Source organism: Oryctolagus cuniculus, chromosome 3 (genome assembly GCF_964237555.1).
Source record: "Oryctolagus cuniculus chromosome 3, mOryCun1.1, whole genome shotgun sequence".
In the NCBI taxonomy this organism is placed as follows: domain Eukaryota; kingdom Metazoa; phylum Chordata; class Mammalia; order Lagomorpha; family Leporidae; genus Oryctolagus; species Oryctolagus cuniculus.
Genome location: NC_091434.1, coordinates 42,565,580 through 42,588,381, shown reverse-complemented (window position 1 = coordinate 42,588,381; position 22,802 = coordinate 42,565,580). Strand labels below are relative to the sequence as shown.

The window sequence follows — 22,802 nt, the reverse complement described above, 5'->3', positions numbered from 1 at the left end:
AGCATTTATATTATCTACTTCCACTTAATGCAGTGAATTTTAGTTAATTTCTTTAAATTGCCCTTTCAAAATAGGTATTAAGGAAAAGCCTACTTTCCAAAATTACTTATTGAAGACATACCTCAAAATAGAAAAAAAATGGACTTCACTTACTAGTGTAAGAATTTTTTTCCTCAATCTATTTTTAGAAGTAACATATTTGAGCTATCAAACTAGGCCATGAAGAAGGTTGAAAGATATCTTCCATATATTCATATTGTTAATAAATTACAAAGCTTTTATTAGTTTCTTATAATGAAACTAAATTCTAAGAGAACATATGTGTTTCATGAATTATATGTGTGCATATATCTAAATCTATATGCAGTGTGTTCTGCATATACTCTGTATAGCTCTGTGGAAGAAACACACTTCAGTATTAATTGTTACCAAAATTCCTTCTCCAGTAACACATCATTAATTTTTATTACCAGAAATTTATTTAGCATCACGTTTAAAATTTTTGAAAATTTTGAAATTGTTTTTGAAAATCAAAATATTAAGTATTTTGTTCTCAAGACTAGTACTATTAAAAGATTTCTAATGTCAGTGGTTAATAATATTTTACTGACAGAACAAAAAATTTTGAAATTTCATTGTGGGACGACTTAGTCTACTGACATTTCTCAGACTAAGAATAATTAATGTATATGGGATCTTTGTATGCTAGATACATGAAACCATTTGACTGGCAAAGATATTAATTATGGTTTCAAAAGAAAATACTCGGCCGGCGCCGCGGCTCACTAGGCTAATCCTCCGCCTTGCGGCGCTGGCACACCGGGTTCTAGTCCTGGTTGGGGCACCGGATTCTGTCCCGGTTGCCCCTCTTCCAGGCCAGCTCTCTGCTGTGGCCCGGGAGTGCAGTGGAGGATGGCCCAAGTGCTTGGGCCCTGCACCCCATGGGAGACCAGGAGAAGCACCTGGCTCCTGCCATCGGATCAGTGCGGTGCGCCGGCCGCAGCGCGCTGGCCGCGGCGGCCATTGGAGGGTGAACCAACGGCAAAAAGGAAGACCTTTCTCTCTCTCTCTCACTGTCCACTCTGCCTGTCAAAAAAAAAACTCTGACTCACAAGGAGAAACTTTGGGGTTCATGTCTTATTATTTCTGCTGCTGCTGCTGAGCACAGAATGAACTTGAGGTTACAATAGGAGAGGGAAGGGACAGACTTATTAAGATCAATGCCAGTTTTATTGTTCCCCTCCACTGTAAAATTAAGAAGTCACTAAAAGAACTGTATATAAACATAAAGAGGGATATTTCCTGTACTACTACAGAAATTTTAGTGATTAAAAACTCTTATAGTTTGTTCTGTCACTTGATCAAGGGCTCACTCCTCCTCTTTCCCAATTTTATAATAAGAATTGGCTTTAGAATCAGAATATAAAGTCTTTCTTTGGTGTAAAAAAAAGTTGCATTTTATGAAAACAATTATTCTTTTGAAAATGAATGACATAGGTAACTGAATATATTGATAGCATGTAAGAATAAAAGGTTAAACTATTAACGCATTTAAAGAACATCAATATGGTGAAATGTCAATGTTACAGGATCATGTTAGAGGTGAGCCTTTTATTAAAATTCCACTAGTTGGATCCACATTATTGATTATGTTATAGGAGGGATGTGTATCATCTCAAACAGCAAAAATTTAATATAGTCAAATTAATCACATTAAAAGTTAAGAATATTGATCGTGTTGATGGTATTTCTAATATTTGGAAAATATTATAAAAAATCATAAATTTCAAACTCTGAAAACCATGGAAGAAAATTAAATAAGTAGCAGTAACAAGTAAATAAGAAATTAGACAAAACCATATTAAACGACAAAATAGCAAAGTAATAGAACTAATTCATTAAGGCTAAATAACCTACTATGTGTTAAAGATACTAAAGTACTAAAATATCTGTTAGCAATTATTCTTATGCTAAATATTAAAATGCATATAAAAGAATATGAAATATATCTAAAAGTCTGAGAAGAAATAACACAAGCAGAGAAAATGAAAGACACCTCACTATTCCCAATGTGGTTATTATTTATGGAATGGATAAAACATGTAGAAAATGTCACTACAGTTAGATTAACACATAAAAAAAACCAACATGTCACATCTACCTAAATAATTTTGCAGAACAGCTGAAAAGGCAAATTTCATCAAATTTAGACAGATTATAGTGGAATAAATAAGTATGGTGATGTATTAACTAACCCTAAGTTCACAACGGGCAGCTTCTAGCTGGTTCGTTGAAGCTGGATCTCGGTCACACAAGGATCATTGGATAAGAAATCAGTTGAGGTGGACTAGAGCTGCCCAATTGTCTTAATAATGAATGCTCCACACTGTCTGTTAAGTAAAGAGAAAATACAGATCAGAAAGACTGAATAGAAAAAAGGAGTAAGTTAGAGTAGATGAGTGTAGAACATCATTCAATATTTACTAAATACTTGGAGAACGTGGCACTAATTAAGAGTGTTATGAAGCAAAAGGCTAGCAACTAGGAGGGATCCAGAACTCAGTAAAGGTTTGCTCTCTGTTCTCTGAGAGCATACAACCTGCACTAGACAATCTCTTGTCTAGTGTCACAGTATAAATGTTTAGTATCTAAAAGTCTAAAATGAAGAACAGATCAGAACAGGTTAAAGTAAGCCCTAACATTTTCTTCTATAAGGTGACAGGAGGACCAGTCTTTGGTCAAGGGTATATGAGTAGCTGTGCTCCCCTGCTAGAACCTCCAAACAAGCTCTCAAGGTGAGTTTTAAAAGGAGAATAGCGTTTTAGAAAACCTTAGAGTTGTCCAAACTCCAAAAATTACTCTTAATATTGGCAGAGGCAGGACAGGCATTAGGTACCTATGCTATTTAATCCAGAGTAATTCCATATACTTGTGTCTTCTTAGGACTTTTGAAAGAGAAGTTTGTGTCAAAGAAACAAGCTAATTGTTATTGTCTTTTTGGCATTTTGACCCTAGGTTGGCTCCTAATTTAGCAGACCAAGCTATCCTAAAACATATTAATTTTGCATACACTCAAGAATTTTCCACATTTGTTTTCATTATCCCTAGAGTAGTGCTGTCCATTAGAACTTTCTGTGTTGATGGAAATACTCCATATATCTACACTGTCAAATACAATAGCCACTAGGCATGTGTGGCTATTTAGTACTTCTAATGTGGCTAGTTGCAACTGAGGAACTGAATTTTAAATTCTATTTAAATTCAATTAATTTAAAATAAAAGTTAATAGCCTGATGTGGCTACTGGCTACTATACTGGAATCAGCACAACTCTAGGGGTTCAAGCTTGTCTAGTTTGCTAAAACCAAACTCAATATATTGGCATGTATTTCCCTGAGCTGTTCAATACCGTCAACTTCACATTATTCATTGCTATATTCTCAGCGTCTAAAACTCTGGTAAGCATGTGGCAGGTGCTCAATAGAATCCTTGCAGAACACAGATGTGAAATAAAACTTTAATGTATGTAAACTTGCTTGGTTAAAGCCTTAAGTAACAGCCGGCGCCGTGGCTCAATAGGCTAATCCTCCACCTTGCGGCGCTGGCACACCGGGTTCTAGTCCTAGTCGGGGCGCCGGATTCTGTCCCGGTTGCCCCTCTTCCAGGCCAGCTCTCTGCTATGGCCAGGGAGTGCAGTGGAGGATGGCCCAAGTGTTTGGGCCCTGCACCCCATGGGAGACCAGGAAAAGCACCTGGATCCTGGCTCCTGCCATCGGATCAGCGCGGTGCGCCGGCTGCAGCGGCGGCCATTGGAGGGTGATCCAACGGCAAAGGAAGACCTTTCTCTCTCTGTCTCTCTCTCTCACTGTCCACTCTGCCTGTCAAAAAAAAAAAAAAAAAAAAAAAAAAAAGCCTTAAGTAACTAGAGAGAACAGGGAGCACTGCTAGCTTTATTATATTCACATGTAAATAATTTAGGTTGCTGAATGTTGTAAGATTATAATATTTAATGAAAAGGAATTTGGTAAGGATGTGATTAAGAGAATGATTTTGGCCAGCGTAATCCTCCACCTAGTGGCACCAGCACACCGGGTTCTAGTCCCAGTTGGGGCGCTGGATTCTGTCCTGGTTGCCCCTCTTCAGGCCAGCTCTCTGCTATGGCCTGGGAGTGCAGTGGAGGATGGCCCAAGTGCTTGGGCCCTGCACCCCATGGGAGACCAGGATAAGTACCTGGCTCCTGCCATTGGATCAGCGCAGTGTGCCGGCCGCAGTACGCCGGCCGCGGCGGCCATTGGAGGGTGAACCAACAGCAAAGGAAGACCTTTCTCTGTCTCTCTTTCTCACTGTCCACTCTGCCTGTCAAAAAAACACACACACAAAACCAAAAAACAAAAGAGAATGATTTTAAAAACAAATTCAGATTTTATGCATGATTAAAGGGTGGAAACTTAAGATGAAGAAGTCTTGAAGAAATTATAGTAATCTCATTAGGCACTTTAAGAGATTTGAAAAGGGATTTGGTAATTAAGAAATAGATCTATTATTCTTAGCAAGTTGCTGAGTTGAAAAAAGGGACACAGTGTGGCATTAATAGGTCAGAAAAATCACTGCTACAGTTGTGATTTTAGAGAAGTTAGATGGACAAACAAATGCATAAGCAGTGATGATTCTGAAAATAAAATGTAGAAAACTATATTCATGATTTTCAGTTTAAGGAGGTAGTGACCATCATCCAGATGGTAATATTTTAGGATTCCATTAGGAAAAGGATCAAAGCATTGTGTCACTCTGGCCTCTGAATCAGCCCTTAAGGCATTCACATTTGGCAAAAGAGCCTATGAGAGTTTCTCAGGCATGGAAAGCCAAGACCCTGTGGCAAAAAATGACCTAAATGAAAGAATTCTGTGAGTGAGGTCCCAGTGGAAAGAACAGGCCATCAAAAAAGGAAGTACCTTTCTCTGAAGGGAGGAGAGAACTTCCACCTTGATTATGGCCTTGTCTAAATAAGGTCAGAGCTTGTGAACTCAAGAGGCTTCCATAGAATTGGCAGCTCATGACAAGAGCCTCAGGTGATTACTGACGTATTAAATAAGAGTGTCAATTGTTAAATCAACAACAGGAGTCACTGTGCACTTACTCCCCATGTAGGATCTCTATCCTTAATGTGCTATACTATGAGAATTAACGGTAAAAATAGTCTTCAAACAGTACTTTATACATTGTGTGTCTGTGTGGGTGCAAACTGTTGAAATATTTACTTCATATATACCAAGTTGATCTTCTATATATAAAAATAATTAAAAATGAATATTAATGAAAAATGAGATGGGAGATGGAGTAGGAGATGGGATGGTTTGTGGGTGGGAGGGTGGTTATGGGGAGAAAAGCTGCTATAATCCAAAAGTTGTACTTCTGAAATTTATATTTATTAAATAAAAGTTTTCTAAAAAAAATTGCGTCAGATTCAAACACTATTAAAATGCAAAATAAAATTGAAATACTCCCTTGTAAAGATAATTTAGAGGGCAAGGAGAATTGTGCTATGATTAGTAGCATATAAAAAGGGAAGACTTTTTTTTTTTTTTTTTTTTTTTTTCTGAAAGGGACATTGAAAGATCAAACTGAATGCAAGGAAAGACACCCACATTCTAGGGTTGATAAAATTTGAGGACAGACTAGTTTGACAGTATTTAATTCAATCATGTAGTAGCCATCTTGGTAATCAGATTGACTGTCCTGCATTCACAGTACTTGTATACTTATGGAGTTTGGTACTACACATTGTTTTAGGCATCCACTAGGAGTCTTGGAACATATCCCCCATGGATATGAGGAAATACTGTGGTTTGAATGTATGATAATCCAAAAGGAACAATAATTTCCAATGGAATGAAAGAGATATCCCTAATGTCTTCCTCCATGGCTTTCCAAAACAGGTAAATTTAAAATATAGATAATAAAGTATACAATATCAAATCCCACTGCTTATTCTCACCATGTGTCCTCAAAGTTGGAGGAGATATAATACAAAAAAAGTTTAGAAAACTATTTTGCAAGGGATTAAGATTTGATAAATTGAATCTTACGCCATGAAAAGTAAGGTGCCTACCCAAGTAACTGAATTCTAAGAGAAAATAAAATCGATTGAGTAAAAGGAGAAAATGTTCTATTGGAATGACAGGTTAGAATTCAAGACTAAGTGCTCATAGAACAGAAACACATACAATAAAATGTGCTACATAATAAGATTTATCTCCATAAAAGAAGTATGAATTGACTATGACCTAATACCTATCCTTATGCAGTAATTAACATACCAAATTACCTTTTACCATTTCCCCTGCCAGTACACACAATTGATTAAGTGTGTTGGCTAGTAAGAACTTAAGGCAAATGTAAATATGAAAACAGTCCAGGGGCCAGAGCTGTGGTGCAGTGGGTTAACGCCCTGGCCTGAAGCGCCGTCATCCCATATGGGTGCCAGTTCTAGTCCTGGCTGCTTCTCTTCTGATCCGGCTCTCTGCTATGGCCTGGGAAAGCAGTAGAGGATGGCCCAAGTCCTTGGGCCCCTGCATCCACGTGGGAGACCCGGAGGAAGCTCCTGGCTCCTGGCTTCGGATCGGCGCGGCTCTGGCTGTTGCGGCTATCTGGGGAGTGAACCATTGGATGGAAGACCTCTCTCTCTCTCTGCCTCTCCTCTCTCTGTGTAACTCTTTCAAATAAATAAATAAATATTTAAAAAAAAAACCAGCCCAGTGGCTCAGGGTCATATAATTCATGTTAAGCTGAAAAATAGATTAAAATTAAGTAATTAAAATGGAAATATAATAAATTTATATTACCTTTAATTTTATATTTTAAGAGGTTACATTAACCTGTTAATGGCTAATTAAACAGTAATCAAACTATGGCCTGTAAGCCAAATCTGGCCCATCACCTGTTTGTTTCATAAATAAATTAGAACACAGCTCTATTCATGTTTTCACACTACAGAGTTGAATAGTTTTGATAGAGAGTATGTGGCCTAAAAGGTTAAAATATTTACTATTGGACTCTTTTGTTGATCCCTGATTTAATTTTTTTGGGCTGGAAAGAAATTTTCAGGCTGGGAAACTTTGAAATCCTATGCAGGAAAGCCTTCACAAGATACTTTGAGCACATAGGGTAAATATACTCTTGCTATGGACTAAATGTATCTGCCCCAAATTCATCCCTAGTGTGGATGTATATCTGTAGTTGGATTCTTTGATAAGTAATTAGGTCTTGAGGATGGAGCTCTTATGAATGAGATTAATGCCCTTTTAAGAGAAGATAGGAGAGACAGCTTGCTTCTGCTGTTTCCACTCTGTGAGAGTATGATGAGAAGAAAGACATCTGCATACAGGGAAGCTGGTTATTATTAGTTACTGGATCTGCTGGCGCCTTGGTCCCCTGGACTTCCTATACTCCAAAACTGTGAGAAATATATAATTGTTGTTTAAACCACCTAGGCTATGGTAATGCAGCTTGAACTAAGACAATGTTATACTGTGGAAATAATTTACTGCCAGACTTAAGTATATTGGATTCACCTTAAGTGAAAATAAAAATCAGAAATTAAAAGCTTAATAGAAAACTTTAGAGAAACCAACAGACTGTTAGCGCTTATGAAACTACCAAGAATGGAATTAACCAAATAAATGCTTAGATATTTAAAAGGTAAATATTTGTGTACTTGTTACCATATTTAAGTTAAATCTCTGCTTATTCTGTCTTACTGACAGAATGTTGAGTGTCTAAAAGACTTTACAAAAGCACAAGAACTTTCCTGTAATATTTTTAGGCCCCCCCCTTTTTTTTTTTAGCATTTAGACTGTTAGTGTAAGCTACATTTGTAAGAATGTTTGTAAAAGTCTGTATTTATTTAATGTGAGAAACTGTATTTGCCATTTCTGGTTATTATTCCTCCTCAATCTGTTGTCTATGTCATTACCTTTTGAGTCTGAATAATCTTAACCAGTAAGAAAGACTCAGATGCTCTTTATAATTAGGAACATGTAGCTAAAGACATTTCTTCTTGTTGACTCTAATACAGATATCTTTAACTGCTTTTGTATATGTGTGCCCATGAACTCCTTTGGCAGTCTAATAAAGCTATTCAGAATTATTCTCAGAATAATCTTTTTAAATATATAAAGCAAAATACCTAAGATTAAAAGGGAAACAAACTATATTGCAATAAACTTCTATCTACAAACTCTTTAAAAGTTTCTAGTCTTTGGACTAGATTAATTTTAAAACTCAAGCAGAATCTTAGTATCTCTTTTCCTTGAACTCTAAGATTAAACAGAAATGGTTGTAACATCTTGGTATTATTATATAATACCAAGAATTAGTAGTTTACTTTTTCCGGCATAGGTACTCAAGATAGCACCTAGGCCCCATCTTTTCTTTTTTAAAGATTTATTTTATTTATTTGAAAGGCAGATTTACAGAGAGAGAGAGGGAGAGACAGGTCTTCTATCGGCTGGTTTACTCCCCAAATAGCCACAAAGGTCAGGGCTGGGTCAGGACAAAGCCAAGAGCCAGGAGCTTCCTCCAGGTCTCCCATGGGTGCAGGGACTCAAGCACTTGGACTATCCTTGGCTGCCCTTCCAGGCACATTATTAGGGAGCCAGACCGGAAGTGGGATACCAGTGCTGCAGGTTACGGATTAACCCACTACCCTACAGCATTGTCCCAAGCCCCTTCTTTTTTTTTTTTTTTTCTTTTTTTTTCTTTTTTTTTCTTTTTTTGACAGGCAGAGTGGACAGTGAGAGAGAGAGAGACAGAGAGAAAGGTCTTCCTTTGCCGCTGGTTCACCCTCCAATGGCCGCCGTGGCCAGCGCGCTGCGGCCGGCGCACCGCGCTGATCTGATGGCAGGAGCCAGGAGCCAGGTGCTTTTCCTGGTCTCCCATGGGGTGCAAGGCCCAAGCACCTGGGCCATCCTCCACTGCACTCCCTGGCCACAGCAGAGGCCAAGCCCCTTCTTTCACACTGTTGTCATTAACTTTTCAAATGCAAAAAGTGACATAATATTCAGCTTTGATCTCTTAAAGCAATTTGTGCTTTGATTTTAACATCTTAGGAAAACCAAGGGTAACAAGGTCTATATATTTTCTTAAGAGAACCAACTAAATCTTAAACTTAATTAAAATTGGATCAGTTTTAATTATTTTTTTTAATTTTACAATGGTACAGAAGATATGAATTCAGTAAAAACCATACTTTGAATCTTGATCTTCTGAGTCTTTGATCTTTTACCAAGTGAGTAATATGTGGTGTGATGCTCTTTCATTAATGCTTGTAAGTGACAGCAAGCTGCATTCCCAGTGAACCACAAGATCAGGAGGGTAAATAATTGATGCTCTATAGGGTACTATGTTTTTACAATGTTTTGTAGGTTAGATGTATTAAATGTACATAACCTATATTTTCAACTTGTGGTGAATGGGTTTATCAGAATTCCATTCTAAGTTGAAGACCATTTGTCTATGCTATACATCCTTGAATTCAACATAGTACACACACAAATATTTTTTCACAGAACCCACATAGTGTATATTTTTCTGTTTACTTATCCTTGCATAGAGATTGATCCATGATAACTCTAATAGACTGGTTTCATGAGCCCCCGAGTCTCCTTATTGTCTGATATCCCTTTCCCTAGACTTATATCATTTAGGAGGCTTGATACTCACCAAACCTATGTAATTTCTCGTATCTGACTGGGTGAGCCTTTTTTTTTTTTTTTTTTTTTACTACTGCTGCCTAGTTTCATAATTATAAGGATAGAATTTATTCTAGAGAGTTTGAGGCTGCCTGTTGTTTATGTACAACATGTGGAAATTTATATACTCCTGGTATGCTGGGAACTGCAAAGAACAGACTTTTCCTGTCTCTGCCCTCCAGAATATAGTACTTTATACTTGTCCTCTTCCTTCTCCCTTAGATTTTCCTAAGGTAGAATGACACAGGAATTTTAGTCTGTAAATTAATTGACAAGACATACTAACAATACTGAAATTTGGCAACTGTTAAGAAGACGGTGGTGGTAGAATATTTTTGTAAAGTAGAGATAGTTGCTAATTTTAAGGTGAGTGCATGTTCTGGGCCTCTGAGCTAGAAGTAGTCAATGGTAGTAGTTCCTATCCTCTTCCAATTTACTTCTGAATCATATTGCCTTCCCAAAGGATAAGCTGTATACAGTCTACTAGCTGTGTTTTTCTTTTGTCAGTGCTTTAATTCAAAGAAATTCCTCATAGCTTGGAAGGTGGTTAAATATTATCTTTAATATCCATGTTTTTCACACAGACAGCTGGTATACATGGGAGTTAAATTGAATGAACTTTTAAAGATGAACTAAAATTATAATTTCCTCATTTTAAATATCTCAATCCTCATAAGAACAATTTTAATAGATACATATACTGACAAAAATGGACATAAATTGAGAAAACAAAATCAGTTTAGAATTCTCCACTCATACCCTTCATACCATGGGATCAGATATTCATTTTAAAGCATAATAGTTTATATTCCAAGACACACACAGTTTTCCTTTTGATCCTTCCTACAATCTTGCTCACTGGGATAATTTTGACATGTTCTCTTACTTTATTGACTTTAAAATTTAATTCAGTACAAGATGTGACTGCTGAATTAGGGAATGATAGTCCTATTAATTTTCCATATTTAATCTAGTAACCTCTATACTGGTCTGATTTGTATTTGTTTTTGGATTTAATTTGACAGACTATATAGAATGTGGTTTATAGTCAATAGTTGTTTCTGAGAAACAGTACTTCACAGCAGTTAGAATTGTGCTCTGTATAAGGTCTCTATAGTTTTGACATCTAAAATTCCTACTTTGAGAATACACCTAATTAACATTCATAAAATTGCAATCATTGGAGTTTTAAAAAAATGACTTATGCTTATAAAAATAACAGCCTCAAATCCTTCAAAGAATATTTCTACCTTTCTACTTTAAAAGTCATCAAGGTTTTTGGCATCAGGAAAAATGTGTATAAGAGTAAAAAGGCTAATGTCCCAAATGTCATTCATTTATATTTTATTTAAATATTAGCTATCTTTAACACATTTTTAGAAAGATTATTTTCTAATGATGTAACAATATCTGTATATTGATGTTACAATACAAATGCCCTATAAATAAGAGTGGGTAATTTGCCATAGAATAAAATTTTTATAGTGAAGCATTTGTACAGAGTTCTAAAAAATATAGAAGTGGATTTGGAGTTTTATTCCTTAGTGGTACATTATTTTATATTGGGGGCCACTAAAAAACCTAAAGAAAAATATTCAATATAAAATGCATAGAACATTCAATCTTGAAAGTAAAAATTTGAAATGCAAAACTCTATGTGATAGCTCAATGTTACAGTTTTGACTTTGCTGGTTTATTACATTTTTTTCTTTCTAATAAAGTAGAATTGGTATAATTTTTTTTTTAATTTGAAAGGGAGAGAGAGAACGAATCTATCTGTTGGTACAAATGCAAGCAATAGCTAGGGTTGTGCTAGGCCAAAGTCTTGAGCTGAGGGTGGAATCCAGGTCTCCCACATTGGTGGTGGGAACCTAAATTCTTGAGCCATTACCTGCAGCCTTCCAGGGTATGCATTAGTAGGAAGAATTGAGAGCAGAGCCAGGGCTCAAACCCAGGCACTCTGATATGGGATGCAAATGTCTCAAGTGATATCTTAAATGCTGTGCCAAATACCTACCCCAGAACTGGTAATGTTCATCATAAGTAACATCATAAGTTCTGTGTACAATTTCTCCTGTTACATATTCAACAGATCTTACAAAATTTTTAAAAAGTACACTCTTGAACTAGAGGATTTAAGCTTTAAGAATATTTAATATTAATGTTCTTTGGAAATTTCTCCTATTCTAGTCCTTATTACTCATTCTCTATTTGAATTATTCAATCAGTACAACTTCAAGTATTTGGGATACTCTATCTATCTATCTATCTGTTTATCTATCATTTATATCAGAAACTGAAAATAACAAACACTCATCTAATAGGGTATAGTAATATCAGCTATTTACAGAGAAATATATTTGAGATAAATGCTAACAACAGAGAAAGTCTGTTTCAGAAAATTTTCTAAAAATACTGAAAATTAAGTTTATATAAATAAGATTTAGGTAACATCTTAAATTTTGACAGGAGGTAAAAATTATGATTCTATTTCATGTTGCAGTGGTTAAGAGCAGTGAAAGCAATACAGTGAGCCATAATGGTAATGAATGGTGATGGGGTATGTAGACTGTTTTGGTATTAAGTTCAACACACAAGAGAGGTCAGCAGCATAAACAGGAGCATGAGCTAATCTAATCTCTACCATTTTATTGCAAACAGTATGGCTACTTTTGTCACCAAAATACAGTGTACACAAGTTTCATTTCAACAGTAAACAATCTGTGGTTCTTTACTGGAGATAAAGTCCATTTCTCTAAAGTGAAGTTATAAGAATTTAACTAAGAGACAATCATAGGGAATAGGAAGAATTCTCTGCTACATAGGAGATAGTCAAAATATAGAAATATTGAATATACATACAGATCTAACTAGATCATCATTCTTTGGCCTGAGATCTGATTTAGGAAGCATGAACACAATTTCCAAGCTATAAGAGGAGACTACTAACTGTTTTCATCTCTCTATAAATGTTATATGCCATCAGCATAGATAATTAAAATCTGAGCATATAAAATTGTAGAATTTTGCAATTTCACAGAGACAGTTATAAGGTTTACCAGGCACTGGGAAGAGGGGAGAAGAGTAAGGAGGAATTACTGCTTAATGGGTACAGAGTTTCTAATTAGGGTATGGAAATGTTTAGAAATAGTGGTGATGGTTGTACAGCACTGTGAAAGTAATTAACACAAGTGAACTGTACATTTAAAATGATTAAAATGGTAAATTTTAAGTCATATATACTTTATGGTAACATGATAAAAATTTTGAACATGTATGTTTTCTAACTTTCTCAGACTACTGAAGAGAAATTGTAATAGTTTAGAATTATATTTTCTTCACATGAAAAGTTCACTAATTTTGTACTCTAATAAAAAATGGTATACAAATATCCAAGTAAGGTTTCCTTCCCAAAAGTGCAAACTGGAAAACTGGAAATATAGCTGAAGAAAAACAGAAAAAAACAATCAAAACCAACTTCTTACTTTAATTGGTTCAGGCTGCATCACAGGTGCAGGCATAGCAATGGCACTTGGAGTGTAAACCTGGTGATATGTTGCTTGAACTCCATGATCAGAATAAGGCTATTATAAAAAGAAGAAACAAAAGAATGTATTTCCTTGCATTTATTAATTCAAAATATCTATTAAATATTTGCAATGTATTAACAATTTTGCTATACAATGGGAAATGCAGATAAAAACAAATTCCCTGTTTAAGTAACTTATAGTATGATTTAGAAATAAATAGCAGCCAAAATTCCTTATGGAAAAGAACCACTTCATTTTGCTAATGAATGTTAGGGAGGGTGATCAGAGAGTTTCCTAGTAGAGTTGATGACTGAATTTGAAGAATTAGGGAAAGAGGCTGAATGAGCAAAGGCACAGAGGCAAATACCATACCTCATTTGGGAGATCTTCCTAGGTTAGTATGGCCAAAAGGAAGATTATACACTAAGGGACAACTGAAAGGCATGACTTAGAGCAACAGGCAGGGGACAGATCACGTAAAGCTTGTCCAACAGATGGTGGTACCATTCACCAAGAGATGGAATACAAGGAAAGTTTGATATTTATGTAATGTTATGAAGGGGTTGGAGAGAAGGAGTTAGTTTTGTGGCATTTAAAGTTTGTAGTATTTTTAGGAATTCTAATAGAAGTGTACTGAGAAAGATGGAGCAAGCACTGTCCAATAGAAATATATTATTTGAAGTTTTCCAGAAGCCATTTGAGAAAAGATAATCAGGGATAATCAGCTTTTAATAATACATTTTATTTAAGAAATATATTCAAAAATTATGTCATACCAAACTCAAACCAATGTAATTATTGGGGTTTATATTATTTTTTTCATACCAAGTCTTCAAAACTTGGTGTGTATTTTACACTTACAATAGATCTCAATTTGTTGTCATGTTTCAAGTGCTCAATTGCCACATGTGGCTAATGGCTAGTGTATTGAATAGTATAATGTAAAACTCAGTGAGGTTTGTGCTAGAGATATCATAGTGAGTATAAAGGATGAAAGAATGGGAGACAAAATACAAAATCATGGGGAACATAAGATCAGAAAAATAATAGGATACAAAAGGATTGCTAGAAGAGAGCAGTAGCATAGAAACTAAGGATAGGAGGGATTTAAATGAGCATGTGCGATGGCTGAGAAGTGAAGTAAGATTAAGGGAAATATTTGGCAAGTAAGAAGTCATTGAGGACCTTTATCAAAGCAGCTTCAGCAGATGAGGGGTGAATAGGTAGTGGAGTAGTTAAAAAACTGTGGTAGACTACTTTTTCAAGAAGCTTGGCTTTGAAAGGTAGAAGAGAATTAGGGTATTGGTAGGGGTGTGTGTGTCACAGGATAGTAATGGTCTCTTACAAGATTCTAGGCACTCTTCTTACATGTTAAAGTGATCATATTAAGTGTGTAATTGATCATATAGACAGGATTAAGTGTCAAAGAGATAAATAAGAACAAATGTATGGTAATAATAGATAGAATTAAAAAGGAGCAAATGTTCCAACATGGGAAGTAGTCTACACAGAACTTATAGAATGACAAACGCCCTAAACAGAAGTCTGACCTCAGACTCAGCCCTTAAGGCATTTGGATCTGGCTGAAAAGCCAATGAGAGCATTTCAGGCATGGAAAGCCAAGACATTATGGCAAAAAATGTTCTACATGAAGGATCTCTGTGAGTGAGACCCCGGTGGAAAGAAGGGGCCATCAAAGAAGGATGTACTTTCTCTGAAGGGAGGAGAGAACTTCCACTTTAAGGCTTATGGCCTTGTCTAAATACTGACGGAGTTTATGAATTCAAAAGGCCTCCATAGCCTAGTCAGCTTGTGTCAAGAGCCTTGGTGGTCAGCTCCGGTCATTGTGGCCATTTGGGGAGTGAATCAGCGGATGGAAGACCTCTCTCTCTCTCTGCCTCTCCTTCTCTCTGTAACTCTGACTTTCAAATAAATAAATTAATCTTTAAAAAAATCACTGAAATAAGTGAGTGTAGATGTTAACATATATTTTTAAGGAAAACTGACTATAATACTCACAAAAATTACTGTAGTTTTTTAAAATTAAGAATAATTTTAGAGGCAGAGAGAGAGAGAGAGAACGAGCAAGTGACAGTGAGCTAGTTCTCATCCCTTGGTTAATTCCAAATACCTACAGTGGCTCTAGCATGGGCCAGAAAGGCTGGCACATAGTCAGGGTTGGGAATGCAATCTCCTTCATGGGTGGCAGGAAGCCAACTACTTGAGTCATCATTTCACCACTACCTCCCAGGTCCTTAGCAGCATTAGCAGCAAGCTGGAGTTAGGAGTAGAGCCAGGGAACAAATCCAGGCACTCTGACATGGGACATGGTAATCTTAACTGGTAGACAAATGTCTACTCTCTTGAAGTTTTCAATTTTTTTTTAAAAAGATTTATTTATTCATTTGAAAGGCAGAGTTAGAGAGAGAGAGAGAGAGAGAGAGAGAGTTAGTCTTCCATCCACTGGTTCATTCCCTAAATGGCCACAATGGTCAGAACTGAGCCGATCCGAAGTCAGGAGCCTCTTCTGGGTCTCCCACATGGGTGCAGGGGCCCAAGGACTTGGGTCATCCTCTGTTGCTTTCCCAGGTGCATTAGCAGGGAGCTTGTTTGGAAGAGAAGCAGCCAGGACTAAAATTAGCACCCATATGGGATATGTTGGCATTGCAGGTTGGAACTTTAACCTGCTGTGCCACAGAGCTGGCCCCGTGGGTTTTCAAATTTAGGGGAAAAAAAAAACCACTTAAAGATTATAAACCTCCCTACTCTGTTCTTTAAATTATGTAGTGTTATGGTTTTTCTCCCCCAGGGTTTATGTGTTGGAAGCTTGGTTCCTGCTACAGTGATGTTAAGAGGTGGTGGTACCTTTAAGAGGTAGATCCTAGTAGATTTTTAGGTCACTGAAGACATGTACTTGAAAGGGATTCAGGTAGTTCTTATGAGAGGGTTGTTATAAGCCTGTTTCCCAGTTTTTCTGGCTGGGATCTGATCTGGTCATATGATCTGACCTTCTTGCACGTGCTCCCATCATTTTGGTGCTGTCTGTCACGAGGTTCTCAACAGAGCCTACTTCCAGAACTGTGAGTTAAATAAGCTTCTTTTCTCTATACAATTATCCAGCCTCAGAAATTTCATTATAGCAGCAGAAAACTAATGTAATTGGTCAGACTGTATCTTCTACCAAAAACAATATTAAAATAAAATCATACAAATATCATTTCTAGGGAAACACCATTAAAAAGTGTAAATTATGACAATAATGAGCAATACTTTCAGAAAAATCTTATTAGATTCCACTAATATGCCCTGATAATAAGTTTCTGATGTCAAGAATGAAGAATATGGTGTAAGGCTGAAAGTATATTCTGGCTAAATATCTAATGTATAAATGCTTTATCTTACTAGAAAAACAACAGAATTAAAAATTCCACCATAAATTAAATAATAAAATGCCCATAATTCCTAAGCCACAAAAAATGTAGAATGTCTTCCAAGAGTTGAGCAATTTGGACCAATATGAAGCTTCTAGGTCTCTTCAGATATCAGGGAAGATAAAGATTTCAGTAGAGGTTTATGTTCTGAAAGAGCTATTCAAAGTTTCCTTAAGTCTTTTTTTTTGACAGGCAGAGTGGATAGTGAGAGAGAGAGAGACAGAGAGAAAGGTCTTCCTTTTGCCGTTGGTTCACCCTCCAATGGCTGCCACGGCTGGTGCTCTGCGGCTGGCGCACCACACTGATCCGATGGCAGGAGCCAGGTGCTTCTCCTGGTCTCCCATGGGGTGCAGGCAGGGCCCAAGCACTTGGGCCATCCTCCACTGCCTTCCTGGGCCACAGCAGAGAGCTGGCCTGGAAGAGGGGCAACTGGGACAGAATCCAGCACCCCGACTGGGACTAGAACCTGGTGTGCCGGCGCCGCTAGGTGGAGGATTAGCCTATTGAGCCGCGGCGCCGGCCCTTAAGTCTTTAGTGTAGAAGAAAGGTCACCTTAAGGGAATGGTCACATCAAGGGAATATTTCTGTAGTGATTCAATTTCACACCACTTAGTAAGAAGGGAAGTAGAATTGACGGGGAAATCACGTGTATACCATTTCTGTTGTCTAATATCTAGCCTTCTAGCTGAGGAACACTGCTGGAGGTGAAGCTGAGTGAGCAAAAGTAGCAATAACTACATCTGTATGTAGACAAAAAAGGATTTTAGTAGGAATCAAAATGATCTCCAATGAGGAGTATGTGGAGAAAAGGACCTCTGTACACTACTGGTGGGAATGTAAATTAGTACAGTTATTTTGGAAAACAGTATGTAGCTTTCTAAAAAAATGATTACACATGATCCAATAATCCCAATATTGAGTATATACACAAAGGAAATTATATCAGTATGTCATTACAGCATTATTCACAATAGCTAAGATATGGAATCAACCTTAGTATCTATCAATAGATGAATGGATTGAAATCAGAATTCATGTTGCTCTGACAGGATCTCTTTTCAAATTGATATCTTTTCTTTTTTAAGAGATTTATTTATTTGAAAAGCAGAGTTGGAGAGAAGGAGAGATAGAGATAGAGAGAGAGAGAGAGAGAGAAGACTTCCATCTGCTGGTTCTCTTCCCAGTTGGCTGCAACGGCTGAAGCTGGGAGCCAGGAGCTTTGCCGGGGTCTCCCATGCAGGCCCAGGGGCCCAAGGACCTGGGCCATCTTCTATTGCTTTCCCAGGCCATAGCAGAGAGCTGGATCAGAAGTGGAGCAGATGGGACTTGAACCGACACCCATATGGGATGCTGGCATAGCAGGCGGCAGCTTTACCTGCTATGCCACAGTGCTAGCCCCAGGAATATATATTTTGTTAAAGATTTATTTATTTGAAAGTCACAGTTACACAGATAGAGGGAGAGACAGAGAGATTTTTTTGACAGGCAGAGTTAGACAGTGAGAGAGAGACAGAGAGAAAGGTCTTCCTTCTGTTGGTTCACTCCCCTAATGGCCACTACGGCTGGTGCTGCGCCGATCTGAAGCCAGGAGCCAGGTGCTTCCTCCCAGTATCCCATGCGGGTGCAGGGACCCAAGCACTTGGGCCATCCTCAACTGCACTCTCGGGTCACAGCAGAGAGCTGGACTGGAAGAGGAGCACCCGGGACTAGTACCTGGTGCCCCAACTGGGACTAGAACCCAGGGTGCTGGCGCCACAGGCGGAGGATTAGCCAAGTGAGCCACAGCACCGGCCAGAGAGATCTTTTATCTGCTGGTTCACTCCCCAGATGACCACAATGGCTGGGGCTGACCAGGATGAAGACAGGAGCTAGGAGCTTCCTCTGGGTCCTTAAGTGGGTGGCAGAGGCCCAAGTTACATGGGCCATCTTCTGCTGCTTTCCCAGGATGTTAGCGGAGATCTGGGTTGGAAGTGGAACAGCCAGGACTCAAGCTGGCACCCATATAGAATGCCGGCCTTGCAGGCATTGGCTTTACCTGCTATTATACAATGCTGGCCCCAGGAATATAATTTAAAGATGCTGATGATTATACTTAAAATTTGTAGTTATAAAATACACCTGATTTATATTTTTGCAGGAAGTTTTAAAAAATAATTTTCCTTCTTTGGCCTTATTATCTTTTTCAATATATTATTTCAGAATAGTTTTAAATATATAAAATTGTGAAGTAGTAGTATAAAGAGTTATCATAAACCCTACACCGCCCTTCTCCTATTAACATCTCATATTAGTATATTTTTCACAATTAATGTACCATATTCAGCTTTCTCTAGCATTTTTTTTAAGATTTGATTTATTTATTTGAGAGGTAGAGTTACAGACAGTGAGAGGGAGAGACAGAGAAAAAGGTCTTCTGTCTGCCGGTTCACTCTCCAAATGGCCGCAACGGCCAGAGCTGTGCCGATCCGAAGCCAGGAGCAGGTGCGTCTTCCTGGTCTCCTACATGGTTGCAGGGGTCCAAAGACTTGGGCCATCTTCTACTGCTTTCCCAGGCCATAGCAGAGAGCTGGATTGGAAGAGGAGCAACTAGGCCTAGAACCGGCGCCCTTATGGGATGCTGGCGCCGTAGGTGGAGGATTAACCTACTGTGCCATGGTGCCAGCCACCTCTAGTATTTTGTATCCAAACTTCTACTATTGTTTCCACCCCTCCTAGCTTCAAGTAAGTAATAATCTGTGTTCAGATTGAATGGGCTTTTTAAAAAAAATATTTATTTATGGCCGGTGCCGCGGCTCACTAGGCTAATCCTCTGCCTGCGGCGCCAGCACCCTGGGTTCTAGTCCTGGTTGGGGCACCAGTTCTGTCCCAGTTGCTCCTCTTCCAGTCCAGCTCTCTGCTGTGGCCCAGGAATGCAGTGGAGGATGGCCCAAGTCCTTGGGCCCTGTGCCTGCATGGGAGACCAGGAGAATCATCTGGCTCCTGGTTTCGGATCAGCACGGTGCACCCGCCGCAGCACGCCGGCCGCAGCAGCCATTGAGGGGTGAACCAACAGAAAAGGAAGACCTTTCTCTTTGTCTCTCTCTCACTGTCCACTCTGCCTGTCAAAAAAATATTAATTTATTTGAAAGGCAGAGTTATAGAGAGGATGAGGGAGAGGCAGAGAGAGAGAGAGATTGAGAGATTGAGAGATTGAGAGAGAGAGAGAGAGAGAGAGAGAGAGAAAGAATATGTCTTCCCTCTGCTGGTTCACTACCCAAAATGGTTGCAACAGCCAGGGCTGGGCCAAGCCAAAGCCAGGAGCCAGGAGCCAGGAGCCAGGAGCTTCATCTCCTGTGGCGCAGGGGATGTGGGTGCAGGGGACCAAGCAGTTGGGCCATCCTCCACTGCTGTCCCAGGCACATTAGCTGGGAGTTGGATCACAAGTGAAGCAGCTGGGACTTGAACTGGCACCCACATAGGATGCTGGATGCTAGTGCTGCAGGTGACAGCGTTACCCACTATGCTGTGGTGCTGGCACCGAGTGGGTATTTTTTTTTAGCTCCCACATAGGAAGAACACGAAGTACTTGTTTTTCTGTGTCTGGCTTATTTCATTCAAAATGACTTCCTTCAGTTCCATCCATTTTACCGTGAACAACAGGATTTCCTTCTATTTTTAAGAACTGAATAATATTCCATTATGTATACATATATATCACATTTTAAAAATCCATTCATCTGATCATGGACACCTTGGTCGATTCCATATTTTGGCTATTGTAAACAGTGCTGCAATAAACATGATGGAGTAAGTATCTCTTTGATACAATGATTTCATATCTTTTGGATTTATATGTCAGAATGGCTATTATCAAAAAGACAGAAAGTAACAAATGCTGGTGAGCATGTGGAGAAAGGGGAACTCTAATACAGTGTTGGCTTAATTAATGTACACTTTTATCTGACAGAATGTTTGCAACAACATAGACAGGCAAAACATCTGATGTAAGGCCGGCGCCGCGGCTCACTAGGCTAATCCTCCGCCTAGCGGCACCGGCACACCGGGTTCTAGTCCCGGTCGGGGCGCCGGATTCTGTCCCGGTTGCCCCTCTTCCAGGCCAGCTCTCTGCTGTGGCCAGGGAGTGCAGTGGAGGATGGCCCAGGTGCTTGGGCCCTGCACCCCATGGGAGACCAGGAAAAGCACCTGGCTCCTGGCTCCTGCCATCGGATCAGCGCGGTGCGCCGGCCGCAGCGCGCCAGCCGCGGCGGCCATTGGAGGGTGAACCAACGGCAAAAGGAAGACCTTTCTCTCTGTCTCTCTCTCTCACTGTCCACTCTGCCTGTCAAAAAAATAAATAAATTAAAAAAAAAAAAAACAACATCTGATGTATTACTATTTCAGGGAGACTGACTCAGGGCTTAGCCTAGCAGAGTGAATAGCTGATTGGTGGAATGGCTCAGATCTAGTTGGTGAGGAAATGTAAGATGAGGCATTCTTAGATAGGAAAGAGATGTGAATGATGAAGCAATTTCAATGAAGGTCTTGAACAAATTAAAAAATGTTAATATGAGGCAGTTATAGATCAATTACTTTAAAGCTAACACATACCTCTGGAACTGAAGCTTCCATCAGAGACAGTGGAGGAGGAACACATCCACCATCTTGTGCAATTTCAACTGGTTGATAAATAACCTCAGAAGGTTGCAGGTATAAGAATGGAGTAGAAGAGGCCGGAGACTAAAACACAAAACCATATTTCTGATTCTAATATGATTAGTTATAAATGACTTACCAAACAGATGAAAGAAATAGTTGTTTCATAATTTCTTAAAACTCCTTCTCAGGGATAGCCTAGAAGTATCTTAGTAATAGACTAGGAACCTTGGGTTGCTATAAATTACAATTGTGTAAATGTCATTAAAGAATGTTATTATTGGTTAAGTACTGAAAATTCTTAGTGTCTCAGGACTTCATAAATAAACTCAGATAATAATTGTGGATATATTATCAGCACTAAAGGTTATAATAATATGCTATATAGTATTTAAATTGGTATAAATGCCAACTTTGTGACTTCCCACAGAAGTGGATAATGCCATTAAACAATTTTTTATTGTTATACTATTTGTTATTAAAAGCTGGAAAACAATACTTTAGAAGCAGAAATCAAACAGAAGCAAACTCCGAAGTGAAGCTAAAAGAATGCTATATTTTACAATAAAATGTAATTTTTCATGTTTACACAGCACTTACTTATTAATTAAATGTTTCACTTACATTATTTCATTTTATTTTCATAAAAATCATGTTAGGAAACTTACAAAGGTATAGTATCCTTATGTGTATCACACAAATGAGGAAAAAGAGAACACAGTGATTAAATGAATTGTCAAGAGGATCACGGTTAAACCTAGGTCTCAAACCTAGCTGTCCTGACTTCGGTATTCATGCAGTCTTCAGAAGAATACAACTAAAAAAGGATTTCAGAATGGATATTGAAAATTAATATTTACCTGAGGAATACCCCACTGCCACTGTCCTGGTAGACACTGTGCAGGGGCCTAAAATGGAAAACAAATAAACAAAAACAAATTAACAAAAAAACCCCACTGAGGTTATAAACAAGCCTTAAAACTGAATGTCTACATATGAAAGAATGAAGTTGGACCGTCAATCCTATACAAAAATTGAGTCATATACAAAATTAATTCAAAACGGATCAGAGACCTAGATAATATATTATAAAACTCTATGAAGAAAATATAGGTATAGATCTTGATGACCTTGAATTAGGCAATGTTTTTAAAATTACAACATAAAAATATAAACAAAAAGCAACAAAGTGAAAAAAATAAACAGGACCCCCAAAAATATCTTTTCAAAACTTTTATTTTGCAAAGGACACCTTTAAGGGAATGAAAATACAACCCATATCATTGGAGAAAATATTTACAAATCATGTACCTGATAAAGAATTTGAGAAAATATTTACAAATCACTCATCTGAGAGGGAACTTGACATTAAGAATATATAGGGTGGCCCGCGCCGCGGCTCACTAGGCTAATCCTCCACCTTGCGGCGCCAGCACACCGGGTTCTAGTCCTGGTCGGGGC

The 22,802-nt window shown here is 38.2% G+C and overlaps 1 protein-coding gene and 1 long non-coding RNA gene across 8 annotated transcripts in view; one reads left to right on the top strand and one right to left on the bottom strand.

The window, feature by feature from the left end:
• The window catches only part of BOLL (boule homolog, RNA binding protein), a 109,133-nt gene that overhangs the window by 39,064 nt on the left and 47,267 nt on the right, over positions 1-22,802 (bottom strand). For 3 of the 7 annotated variants that reach the window (XR_011387176.1, XM_070070441.1, XM_070070440.1), the window contains 3 exons: positions 22,202-22,249; positions 21,297-21,425; positions 13,234-13,332 (listed from right to left, as the gene is read on the bottom strand). Coding sequence is in view for 5 of the 7 variants with exons in the window: in XM_070070441.1 (XP_069926542.1) it covers positions 13,234-13,332; positions 21,297-21,425; positions 22,202-22,249 (276 nt within the window). In the remaining 2 variants the exon portion in view is untranslated. Of the gene's footprint in view, positions 1-2,059; positions 2,391-9,756; positions 12,504-13,233; positions 13,333-21,296; positions 21,426-22,201; positions 22,250-22,802 lie in introns of those variants that run through there. The other 4 variants (XR_007920612.2, XM_051849325.2, XM_051849326.2 and 1 more) reach the window with 4 other exon arrangements.
• Positions 1-22,802, top strand: part of LOC103348807 (uncharacterized) — a 92,127-nt gene that overhangs the window by 44,437 nt on the left and 24,888 nt on the right. The gene's annotated exons all lie outside the window — the stretch shown is intronic.